This window comes from Gracilinanus agilis, chromosome 5 (assembly GCF_016433145.1).
Source record: "Gracilinanus agilis isolate LMUSP501 chromosome 5, AgileGrace, whole genome shotgun sequence".
Taxonomy (NCBI): domain Eukaryota; kingdom Metazoa; phylum Chordata; class Mammalia; order Didelphimorphia; family Didelphidae; genus Gracilinanus; species Gracilinanus agilis.
The window spans coordinates 110,869,547-110,882,255 of NC_058134.1; the positions used below are offsets into that span (position 1 = coordinate 110,869,547).

The following is a 12,709-nucleotide window of genomic DNA, read 5'->3' on the forward strand; positions in this document are numbered from 1 at the left end:
AGAAAGTGTTCTAAATCTCTAATAATTAGAGAAATGCAAATCAAAACAACTCTAAGGTATCACCTCACACCTAGCAGATTGGCTAAAATGAAAGAAGGGGAGAGTAATGAATGTTGGAGGGGATGTGGCAAAATTGGGACATTGATGCATTGCTGGTGGAGTTGTGAACTGATCCAACCATTCTGGCTGGCAATTTGGAATCATGCTCAAAGGGCTATAAAAAAATGCCTGCCCTTTGATCCAGCCATACCATTGTTGGGTTTGTACCCCAAAGAGATCATAGATAAGCAGACTTATACAAAAATATTTATAGCTGTTCTTTTTGTGGTGGCAAAAAACTGGAAAATGAGGGTATGTCCTTCAATTGGGGAATGGCTGAACAAATTGTGGTATATGCTGGTGATGGAATACTATTGTGCTAAAAGGAATAATAAACTAGAGGAGTTCCAGGTGAACTGGAAAGACCTCCAGGAACTGATGCAGAGTGAAAGGAGCAGAGCCAAAAGAACATTGTACACAGAGACTGATATACTATGGTAAAATCGAATGCAATGGACTTCTGTACCAGCAGCAATGCAATGACCCAGGACAATTCTGAGGGATTTATGGCAAAGAACGGTACCCACATTCAGAGGAAGGACTGCAGGAGAGGAAACATATAAGAAAAACAACTGCTTGAACGCATGGGTTGGGGTGGACATAATTGGGGATGTAGACTCGAAACTACCACACTAATGAAACTATCAACAATTTGGAAATAGGTCTTGATCAAGGACACATGACAAAACCAGTGGAAATGTGCATTGGCCATGGGTGGGGGGAGTGCGGGGAGTGAAGGGGAAAGTAGGAGCATGAATCATGTAACCATGTTAAAAATGAATATTAATAAACGTTTAAATTTTAAAAAAAAAAAGAGGAGTTGGTATTTTATCCTTGAGGAAATATGAAACCACTAGAGTTTATTGGGTAGGTGAATAACATAAGAAGATATGTTCTTAAGGAAAATAAATGTTGGAGGGAATGTGGCAAAATTGGGACATACACATTGTTGATGGAGTTGTGAACTGAGCCAACCACTCTGGAGAGCAATTTGGAACTAAACCCCAAGGGCTATAAAACTGTCCATACCCTTTTGATACTGTAATGCCACTACTGGGTCTGTATCTCAAAGACATAATAAAAAAGGGGGAAGGACCCACTTGTACAAAAATATTTATAGCTTCTCTTTTTGTGGAGGCAAAGAATCAGAAATTGAGGGTATGTCCATCAACTGGAGAATGGCTTAACAAATTGTGGTACATTTTGGTGATGGAATACTCTTGTGCTATAAGAAATGATAAGGAAGATGATTTCAGAAAAAGGTGGAAAGAGCTGTGGGAATTGAAGCAGAGAGAAATAAGCAGAACTGGGAGAACACTGTATACAATAACAGCAATATTGGACAATGATTATCTGTGAAAACTTGGCTATTCTCAGCAAAGCAATAATCTGGGATAATCCAGAAAGACTTATGACAGTGAATGTTATCTACCTTCATAGAAAGACCTGTTGGAGTTGTCTTTCCCATGAGTGTATTTTTGGTTTATTTTGGGGGTTTTGGTTACGTATGAGTTTGTTCTTACTACAATGACCAAGATGGAAGTGTGGTTTATATGACAATAAAAAAATTAAGATGATTTCTAGGATGTACAATATAAAATGTTCAAAAAGGCCTTAGTGAAACAAAACTGTAACCTAGAAGTCAGAATAGAGCTATATATAATATAAATCTATAAATACTTTAACAAAGACATAGGCACAGACCTGATAGTCAAATCTATGAAAATTAATGTTATCAACAGAGAAAGTAGAGACAAAAGAATATTCAAAGTAGAGTTGAAGAAGCATTAAGGAGCCTTTGCTTATATTATAAGTATGCACTAGGGAGAAGGGGAAAGATGTGAAAGTTTTTATAGAAACAGGGTCAAGACTTGGCACATAGTTGAAGAGGGCAGTAGAGGGTCAGAATGTGGAAGAGGCTTTGAGGTGGTAAACTCAAATTTAGCCAGAAAGATGGTGGTGGCAAGTTATAGGTTGAGTGTATATGCTGAAGGACCACAGCAGGGGGAGGAGGGAAGGAAGGACAAGGACAATGGTTAGTTTCATTCTAGACACAGAACATTTAAAATAACAACAGACATGCAGATACAGATGGCTAGTACTACTGACCTCGGAAAGGAGTAAGATGGTATAAATTCTGGAGTTATTTACTGAGATAAAAGAGCAGAACAATGTAAAAGTTGCAAAGTGTCAGATTTGGGCTTGAATAAGGAAAATCCTCTGAACAATTAGAGCTATCTAAAAGAGCAATGGGTTGCTTTGGGATGATATAGGTTCCTCCTCTATTATCTACCTTTAAAGAAAGGCTGGATAAATATTTATTGAGTGTACTATAGTGAAGATTCTTGTTCAAATATGGATTTGACTGCTACATAATCTCTGGGATCCTAGATATCTCTGAAATACAAAAGATATATCATGGAAGCACATGCCACCCAGAGAGGGATTAGCCAGTAATGAGGGTCCAAGACAGTATCTTTGGGAATTGAGTATGATTAAAAGAGGCATATGGATGGCTATTGCAAAAGATACTGAAATGGAGTAATCATACGATCAGGAAGAGAAGACAGAGATTTGTCATAGAATCTAAGAATGAAAAGGATATCCAAATATCCAAGAAGAGGAGGTGATGAACAACAGAAAAAAATCAGATGGTACAGAGACGTCTTGAGGATGAAAGCTAGGGAAGGACTTTTGAATTTATCAGTAAAAAGATCACTGGGAACTTTGGAAGAGATAGTTTAATTAGAGAAATGAGTTGGTGGTAAAGAACTATAGGTAAGAAATATAGATGCTTCTTTCTAGGAGCTAGGAAGAAAAATGCAATGAAATAAGGACTAGCAGTTTATGAGGGTTATGTAAAAGATTAATAAGCATGGGAGGAAAATGAGAATCTATGTAGGAGAATAAGAAGCCATCAAGACATGTAGAGGGAGTTTCATCCCCTCGCCCTCCTGGATTGCCTACCCAGTTCATCCCTTTTTTTGCATGCCAGAACTGCATCCATGGAAGTAAAAAAAAAGGTGTGGGTAGACTTCACCAGTCTCTACTTCCCTGATCATGGCAGGAGAGGAAGACTGAGAATTCTGCAGGATGAGCTACACATGGTCAGAAACTTTAAATCGATGCTTAATCTGCTTTCTCCGTTTCAACTACTGTTAACACTCCATAAGCTATCGAAATTGGAGAAAAGAAGTCTTGGATTCATTGCTCACATGAGTACTTTGTATTGATAGTGAGTGACTGTATCCTGTCATATATTGTATTTGCTGATTGTTTTAAGATTTAATTTTGTTTTTAAGTTCACATATTAATCTAATCTATCATATTCCATTATACTATGTCATTTTCAGTTACTGTGTTTTGGATATTAGTTATATGTTATGTTACACTGACTTTATTTGTACCCTCCCTCTTATGACTGGACAGGGGATAATACCATTATAAAAGTCCATAGACAAGTTGGACAAACTTGGCAAAGTCATTGGTCCTTATGGATGCCGATATATCACCAGACCCATCGGAGTGCTGTTTTGTCCTGGGCAACAATTCCAGCCCACAGTAGTGAGACATTACCACAGCTTGCTACACAAGGAAGTCACATATTGCCTAAAAGGCCTTTTGCTCCTTTTTACCTTTGTTAATTGTCACAGAGATGATGATGATGATTAGACTTCATCAAACTGGTTACAACCTGTATCAGTAACCTTTGGAGAATTTAATGAGCTAAAAAATCTCAATTGATTTTAACCGGTCTTCGGAAGTAATTTTCAGATATCTAGGAGCACCTCTACCTCTGACTGATTTGCCAACCTTTGACTTGTGTGTAACGAGGTAAGGGTCTATTTAGTAGTAAGTATATGGGTGCACTATTGTATTTCCCACCTCCACATTTATAAAAAAATGTAATAGATGAGACAAGACATCAGAACTATTTTTCACTATTGTATTGCTCACCTCCACACTGCAACAGTGGGATATGCCTTTTAAAGATGTTACAGTCTCATCCTGGAGGAGGGAGGGTTTCCCATGGGGCTTGGTAACGCTAGGATGATTTTACAGTCTCATCCATAGGCGGATGGTTTTACATTTGTCTTACTCTATCCTTCCACCAGAATGGTCTATGTTCTTGGTGGCATCAGCATTACAGAGTTTTGTTTTATTTTGTTTTTCTGGGCTCTCCTTCCAAATTTTGGAATAATGGCAATAATAGACTGTTAGAAATATTTCAGCTTAGATTGAAAGAATGGCTAGATTTGGAGAACTTGTGACAAATATTCATGAGCTTCAAAGGTTTTTAAATTATGCTCACATACTCATGTGATACTCATGTGAATCCTAATGATAGTGGGTTTGTTTGCAGTTGTCATCAAATAGGCTCTTATGATTTTGAGAATTTTGGTACTTCTTAGACTCTGCATTAGCTGTTGTGCTACTGTTTTTAAAAACTTACTTGCTACCTGGTGAAAAAAACCATGTACACTCACACTGCGGTTCATGGCCAAGTTAAAAGGGAAATAGATCTCATTTTTAAGTGAGAAACCTTTGTATTGTGTATCTGCTTGGCTAAGACATTGTCGCATGGAATGTGAATGATGAATTTACATTTTGTATTATTATTATTGTTTTTCTTTATATTTGCAATCAGATATTTGATTTTTTCTTATCTTTTTTATACTTGAAGTATATGGAATCAGTATTAATGTTTTTGATTTTGAAGGATAAATTTACAATATCTATTGGCCCTAATATCAATGCATACCCCAAAGCTTAAGACTATGGAAACCTGCTATTGATCGTTAAGTATTATGAGACTTTAATAATTGTGTAAAATTTCAGAAGAAAGGATCACAAAAGAGCCACTGCACAATGTCAAGAAGCACAAGGTCAAGGATGCCAATAATCCCTGTGGGGATTGATAAGAATCTGTGCCAAGACAGAGGATTTATTTGGAGGTTCGAGGAAGTGGTGTTTTGACAATTTCAGATGCAGGCCTCCCTCAAGCCAAATTTCCAAAAAGTACCTTAGTTTAGCTTTCATTTTGGCTCCACTATCCTTGAAGTGAAGTGAAGGTAAAATCAGACCAGGGAATCATACTTTCCTTTTACCTCAGAACCTAGTCCCTTCTCTCTTATAGTTTGGCAATTTTCTGTGGTCCCGGCTGCTGATGGGTAAAGTGCTATATCACTGCAATTGTCCTATAGGCTTGTGGGATATAAATCACTTTAATTGGGCCTTGCTGGTGATTCAAGGTCTTGTTATAAGTTTATTCTTTTTTACTCATAATTTTATATACATAAGATTTTGATATTTTATTTTTATCCAGAATTTAATTTTTGCTCTTTTATTTGGGATTTTTTGGGGGGTTATTGGTTTTCTTTCAACAATTGATTCATATACCTCATAACTCAGCCATGTATCCCGGAGTGATTCTGGTGTTGGTCAACACCCTTCTCAGGGAGGATTGTGTAATTATCCTAAAATCCAAGGTTTCAAATCTTTTGGAGAAATTTTAGGAAGAGAAGAAACTCTCCAACACTCTGAATCAAGAAAGCGGATCTTTTTTGGAGAAGTTGCCATAAGGATGCTGGCAGAAACCACACACTGCATCAAAAAATCCAGAATGAACTCTGAGATATAACGAAATGAATTGAAGGGGGTTGAACATACTTATTCTGAATGTAAACTCATGTCAAAGGGTATTGCTCTCTAATTGGCATTTTGTCAATGCATCTATCAATCATTTTTTGCTTTCTTTCTCTTTTCTTTCCCTCTTTTCCCCAAATTGTTGTAATTTGCCTTTTGTAAAGTGCAATAGGTTATGCACCTTTAGTCAGAATCTTTTAGAGGTGTAAGCTGATATGATTCATTGGGGAAACTAGGCATGTAAATCTGGGAGATTTCAACATGCTTGTCTCCCAAAAGAATCACAAGGGAGACTGTGTAGAGGGAGTTTCATTCCCTCTCCTTCCTGGATTGCTGACTCGATTCATCCCATTTTTGGCATGCCAGCACTACATCCATGGACATAAATAAAAGGGTGTGGGTGGACCCCACTCGTCTCTACTTCTATGAGTGCAGCAGGAGAAGCGGATGGAGAATTCAGCAGGATGAGCTACACGTGGTCAGATTTAGAGGAAAGAGACTTTATGCTTATGTGCTTTCTCTATTTCAAGTGATTATTAATAAACTTTATGGAAAATAAGAACTTGAAGATATTAATTTTAATCTAACAAAGATGAATAGAAGGCCTTTCCTATAGTAATGGATTGCTGTTGTTCAGTTATTTCAATTATGTTCAATTCTTCATGACCTCATTTAGGGCTTTACTTGGCAAAGATACTGGAGTGGTTTACTATTTCTTCCCCAGCTCACATACGGGTGTGTAACTGAGGTAAACAGAGTTAAATGACTTGCTCAGGGTCACACAGCTAATCTGTGTCTGAAACCATATCTGAACTCAGGAAGATGTGTCTTCTTGACTCCAGACCCAACATTCTATCCACTGCCCCACCTACCTGGCCCTGTAGCACTAGATACACAATGAAAAATGTATGTGCTTTTGTGACTTTTCTGAGCAGGTTCCCCATCATGAGAACCAGATTAAATAAGATGTGATATCTATAGTTGGTTAGAAGAGCAAGAATGGCAGGAAGTTAAGGTGGCAAAGGATTCAAGAGAAGCCATGAAATAGCTGACTACTGAGATTGAGGCTGTGTAAAGAAGTGAGGCCATAAGAGGAGAGATGAACTATGCAAAGTTTTATTGAGTTCTGCATGTATCCATCTCACTCCTATAAGCACATATCACTTCCCACTGGAACTGAGCAGCAAATTCTATTTTTAAAAAGTAACAAGACTACTCTATAAAGCTGAGAGCCTGCTGACCTGGGGTGTCATGTCCTAGAGGTAGCAAGCCCCTGACATAATTTTCTTGAAAGAGGAATGGTTTTGCGTTACTCAAGGAATAAAAAGGGGTGAGGGATATATTCCCATGGGCTGATTAAAATTTTTTAAAAATGCGATCCAAGTGGAATTGAGTATACCAAGTGGAAGGAAAAAAGAGAATACTAGAAACTCTAAGTCATGGAGTACAGGCATTACTGGACACATTATTTGGTAGTTCTGGCTAAAAATGACAGGGGAGATAATGGCAGAAGGGGAACAAATCTCTGGCTATGACTTTGGAAAAAGAGACCTGGAAGAAAAGACCATATACAACCCATGGAAAGAGGACTAAGTGTATCTCACACTGGAGCAAGTGTGCCAGAATACTGTGAGGGTTTAAAAAAAAAAAAGGTTCTTTCTTAGGAAGGGAGTGCAATCAATTACAAAGAGCTGCCAGACCCAATTCTTCTGTCTTTGAGGAGACCATTAACCATCAACATTTACAAAGTATTCACATTGCATATAGTACTTTATGCTATACATTTATTTGCATATTTCTTTATAAAGGCTATATTCTCAATTCTCTTTTCATCACTATCAAAAATATACTCTACAACCCCCACAAAACTCAGCATGAATTTTATTTTTTCCTTCAGTTAGAGGCACAAAATATTGTCAATCCAGTAGTTTGTTAAGAAGTTTCTGTTGTTAACGATTTTACACCCAGATGCCTTTGGAAACAACAATAAGCAACTGTTACAATCTTTGGCCATACCTATTAACCCACAGACCCATCAGTATTATACTTTCACCAAGTGAATTAAATGGCTATTAAATTGGTATCAAGTACATATATGTTACTTTCATTCTTTTAAATTCTATAGCTCTTTCAGTTAAGATACTTTCCAAAGGGTCATAAACACTTTTCTTACATATATATAATGCAGTTCATTCTCACTAAAAGCCAATAATGAAGGGAATAAATTTTCATAAGCCTACAGAAATACCAAAGTAAAACAATGTATAAACCTTTGTAGAAAGTACTTCATGAAATCTAAAAGTAGAAAGGAGTCTTAGAAGTTATCTAAGTACAAACCCAAACCTGACCAAGAATTCCCTCTTATAATACCCCCCAAGCAATTGGTCACTTAACCTTCACTGGTACAGCTCTTTTTAGTGAAGGCATCTCTATGAAATATGATACAGAACCACTGTTTTCTGTAATCTAACCCAATACACTGTTTCTTTTTAATAGAAACAAATGTAACAATTATCTCAGAGGTTCTTAACCAAAGAAATGAGTTACTTACTCCAGTAGAATGTTGTTCATATCCTGTGTGAAGAATTTTTTCCTACCTTCTTCATCAAAAAGCTTGGCAGCCTAGAACATATACAGTATAAAGTAAAAACTAATGTTTGCTATAACTTTCATAATAAAAAAAACTATCTTGAGATAAAGATTAAACACAGACTAAAGATTAAACAGAGACTGAACAACCTATACACCCTTCATCCTACTCAGTTATCTTTTTAAAATCAAGGAAACAGAGAACATTCCCTTCCCATAAGGTTTCCAATAAATATTAAATATTTGAGGGTAAATTCTCAGGTTAGTCCAGCAATAGAAACTATAGTGAAAATGCAATTTTTAAAAGTATGATCAACTCAGGACTAATTACACAAAATAGTGGGGAACAAAAGCACTAGTAAATGAAATAAATAATTTTATTTGGTGTTTGAACAGTTGATTGTGCATAAAGAAGCTATATTGGTTACAGTTTTATAAATCTCAAACCAATGACTCAACTTACAAAGGGCTGACTATTAAAGCCTGATTTGGTACCATAGAATATGAGATGACACTGCTACTTCAAAGCATAATATTTTTAAGAACTGTCCTCTTTGCATGCTTGTAAACTTAATACATAAAATCATCCCCCAAGAGTGCTCTACTCACTTTGTTTTCCTTTCTTTGCTCCCAACTATCCCAGAACCCATCTAAGATAGCTAGGAAGACCCCTCCATTAAGGGTGCCCTCCTCCATCATCTTTTTGTTGCTTGACTGATCATAAAACTGGCATAACTACACTGTCTCTGTGCTCTGCAGTCCCCTAACCCTGTCATCTGACATCTCTGAGCCTTTCTGTCTACTTCACCACTTTACCCACAGGACTCCTAGGTTCTTCCAAATGGCCTGTAACTTTTATGTGTTGTCTTACCCAAATAAAGTGGGAACTCCTTAAAAGCCTCTTCTATTTGTACATGCACAGTTCAGTACATGCTGGTGACATAGTAAATCCTTAATAAAAGCTTTTTGACTTGTTCATTTACTCAATAATTTCTAAGAAATGATCATAACACGGCTGCACGATGATGAAATTAACATTCTAGTAGGGAAAGAATTAGGTGTTCATTCTATTAATGTCTTTAAGTACTAAGGCAGTTAAATAAGACAAACAGAAGATCTGAGGATGAACTGGTTCTGTTCTGAGTTTTAAGAGGGTAAAGACAAAGGAGAGTAAAAGGCATACATTAGTATACAAGAGGAATAAGGAGGGTAGAACTTGCTCTCATAAAAGAGGTATATGAGATGAAGAGGATATAAACATGAAGGAAGGTGTAAAGGTGTGGGGGATTTTGGCATTAGATGAACCTCACTGATCACTTTCCCTACTCAAATGAGCTCCAATGACTTCCTATTACCCCTAAGAGCAAATACAAAATCCTATTCAGTACCTAAAGCTCTTCAGAACCTAGCCCTGTATTGGTGACCCTATGGCACACATGCTGGAGGGAGCTGCTCCCTTCCCCCTTTCCATGCTTGCCCCAGGACATTTTTCACATGACTCATCCCTCTGCCCAACAGCCCAATGGGAGTGCTTCCTCCCTCCTCTGTGTGGAGTAAGGAGGCAGCTCATATGCTGTGTGAGAGTTGCAGTTTGGGCACTCAGTCTCTAAAAGGTTCATCATCACTGACCTAGCCCCTTCTTAACTTTCTGGTAGTCTTCCACTTTACTTTTTCTCATGCAGTAAATGCTCCAGCTACTTTGGTCTTTGGCAGTTTCTTAAATAACTAACTCTCAATTCCCTACCTTGGCACTGCTCTCCCCCATTCCTGAATGTTCTGTCCTTTGACCTCTGATTCCTAGTTTCTCTGGCTGCTTTCAAGACTCACCTCAAATTTTAGCAGAAGGCCTATCCTAGTCCCCCACATTCACATCAGTCTCCCTTTCTGATTAACTTCGTATAGTCTCTATGCATCTTGGATATATTTAAATATTTATATGTTCTATCCCCCATTAGAAAGTGTGCTCTTTGAGATTAGAAATTGTTAAGATTTTGTATCCACAAAATAAGTATTTAATAAATGCTCATTGAGGGGGCAGCTGGGTAGCTCAATGGATTTAGAGTCAGGGGAGGTCCTGGGTTCAAATCTGTCTTCAGACACTACCAGCTGTGTGACCTTGGGCAAGTCACTTAACCCCCCATTGCCTAGCCCTTACCATTCTTCTGTCTTAAAACCAGTATTGGTTCTAAGGTAAAGGGTAAGGGTTTTAAAAAAAAAGAAAAATAATAAATGCTCATTGAATGACTACAAATTCCATGCTTCCTCTGGGGAATGTAAATGAATTTAAATTGCTTGCTAGAAAATACATACATGAAATCTTCTGAAAAAAAAAAACAACTTTGAAAGACTTAAGAATTGATTAATGCAGAGATCTATATTATGTTTTCTCAGGACCAATGATGAAGAGTACTCTCTACCTTCTGACATAATGGTAATGGATTAATATGCAAAAAGACATTTTGGGACATGATGAATATAGGAATTTGTTTTGCATGTTCTGCATTTTTATTAGAAAAGTGTTTTTTTTCCCTTTTCTTTTTTCTGGAGAAGAAAAATGGAGTAAGGGAGAAAAAATACTTGGAAATAAAATTTTTTTTAATATCAGCATATATTTTATACAGTTATATTTATAGCTGGAGGCTTTCACCATTATGGCAGGATACTTACATAGTGGCCCAAGATAAAATGCTATAAGCAACTGGATCAGAGGGTTTTGGATCCTTATTTAGATAACAATGCAAGGTGAAGCAATTTTAATGCAGAACAAGACTCATCTGCATATTAAATGGCCACTCTCTTTTATACCACCTAATAGCGGTTTTTTAAAAAAAACCTTTATCTTCTACTTGGAATTAATAATGGGTATTGGTTCCAAGGAAGAAAAGCAGTAACAGCCAGGCAATTGAGGTTAAGTGACTTGCCTAGAGTCACATAGCCAGGAAGTGTTTGAGGTCAAATTTAAACCCAGGCCCACCCATCTCTAGGCCTAGTGCTCAATTCACTGAGCCACCTAGCTGCCCCTCTACTAATATAGTTTTAATTTCTTCTGCCATGATTTTACTCTCAATCCTAAAACCAAATGAGGCTATCTTTCCCTATTTCCCCAATTATAACTTTATAGAAAAGGGGCTACATATATCTAAACAGCTCATACAATCTGAGATCTCAAACAAGGTCCTCCAAATCACTCTTGTTCCCAAGTAAAATGGCAAACATTCCAACCCCCATCAACCAGTTTCTGGACTCAAAACCCCCAAAATTAAAATCTGGAAATCAAGTTAATAGATAAGATCTTGTACCTTACCAAATCATTATTCTAGAACAGTGATAGTGAACCCTTTAGAAACCAAGTGCCCAAATTGCAACCCTCACACCACATTGTGAGCCTCACACCTTACCCCAGGACAGGAAAGGAAGGAAGTACTCCCAGTGAATTGCTGGACAGAGGGATAGGTTATGTGAAAATTGTTCTCAGGTACACAAGGAGAGGGGAAAGGGAGCAGCACCCCCAGCATGATTCAGCACACATGCCATAGGTTTATCAACATGGTCCTAGAACATCCAAAAAGAAGGGTGCACCTTATCAGAGATGGAAATTTTCTTGTATAAAAGTGGAAGGACGGGAAATGCTCTAGAGAGCTGTGACATTACCACCCTAATCGGGATGCATATTTGGAGGACCACAGCAATCTATTCCCATTTCCAGCTGAGTGTAAAGAATACTCTCAAATAAATCTCATGCAATAGTCTTCTCCTTTTTCGTTAGTGCAGACACTGAGCTACCATATAATCCTTCATTTGGAGAATATTTTGCTACAAAATATAGGAATTAAAATGAGTGGCACCACTGATCAAGAGTTCTCATTTTAGAACTCCTTGAACATATAGAGAAAATCCTCAGTTCATTAGTGTGAAGAGAGCCCACCCAAGAAGGAATCCTACCACCAGTAAAAAGTCATCTCTTATCAGTTAAAATTAAATCAATTTCATTTTGGTGATGCTTAGTTAGTGCTTTGCACGTCTAGAGCTTTCTGAATTTTTCATGATGTAGATATTTATAATACTTCTGCAGAATCTAAAAGTCTTTTGTTGCTTTCATTTCTTACTTCTAAACTACAGTCAAATTGATTTTTTTGGCTATGCTTGACTATTCCCATTTTGTGTTTAATTCACCAAGTATAATTTTTTAAAATGCTAATTTAACTTAGAACATCTTATCAAATTCTTTGCATAACTTCACTAGCTCTTCATCCTCTACAAATGATGCTGTTGAATAATATTTAATTATTTTCAGGTGGCCTTTTTTGCACAAACTTCTGAGCTTTAAAATACAAGATGAATAAATGTTTTAAGAAATAATCTCTGTGGTCTTTGG

At 37.1% G+C, this 12,709-nt stretch overlaps 1 protein-coding gene across 1 annotated transcript in view; it reads right to left on the minus strand.

The window, feature by feature from the left end:
* Nucleotides 1-12,709, minus strand: part of UBN2 (ubinuclein 2) — a gene marked incomplete at its 5' end in the record, with an annotated part of 119,626 nt that overhangs the window by 54,569 nt on the left and 52,348 nt on the right. The window contains 2 exons of the mRNA XM_044679008.1: nt 7,681-7,717; nt 8,297-8,367. Of these exons, the coding sequence (XP_044534943.1) occupies nt 7,681-7,717; nt 8,297-8,367 (108 nt within the window). The remainder of the gene's footprint in view (nt 1-7,680; nt 7,718-8,296; nt 8,368-12,709) is intronic.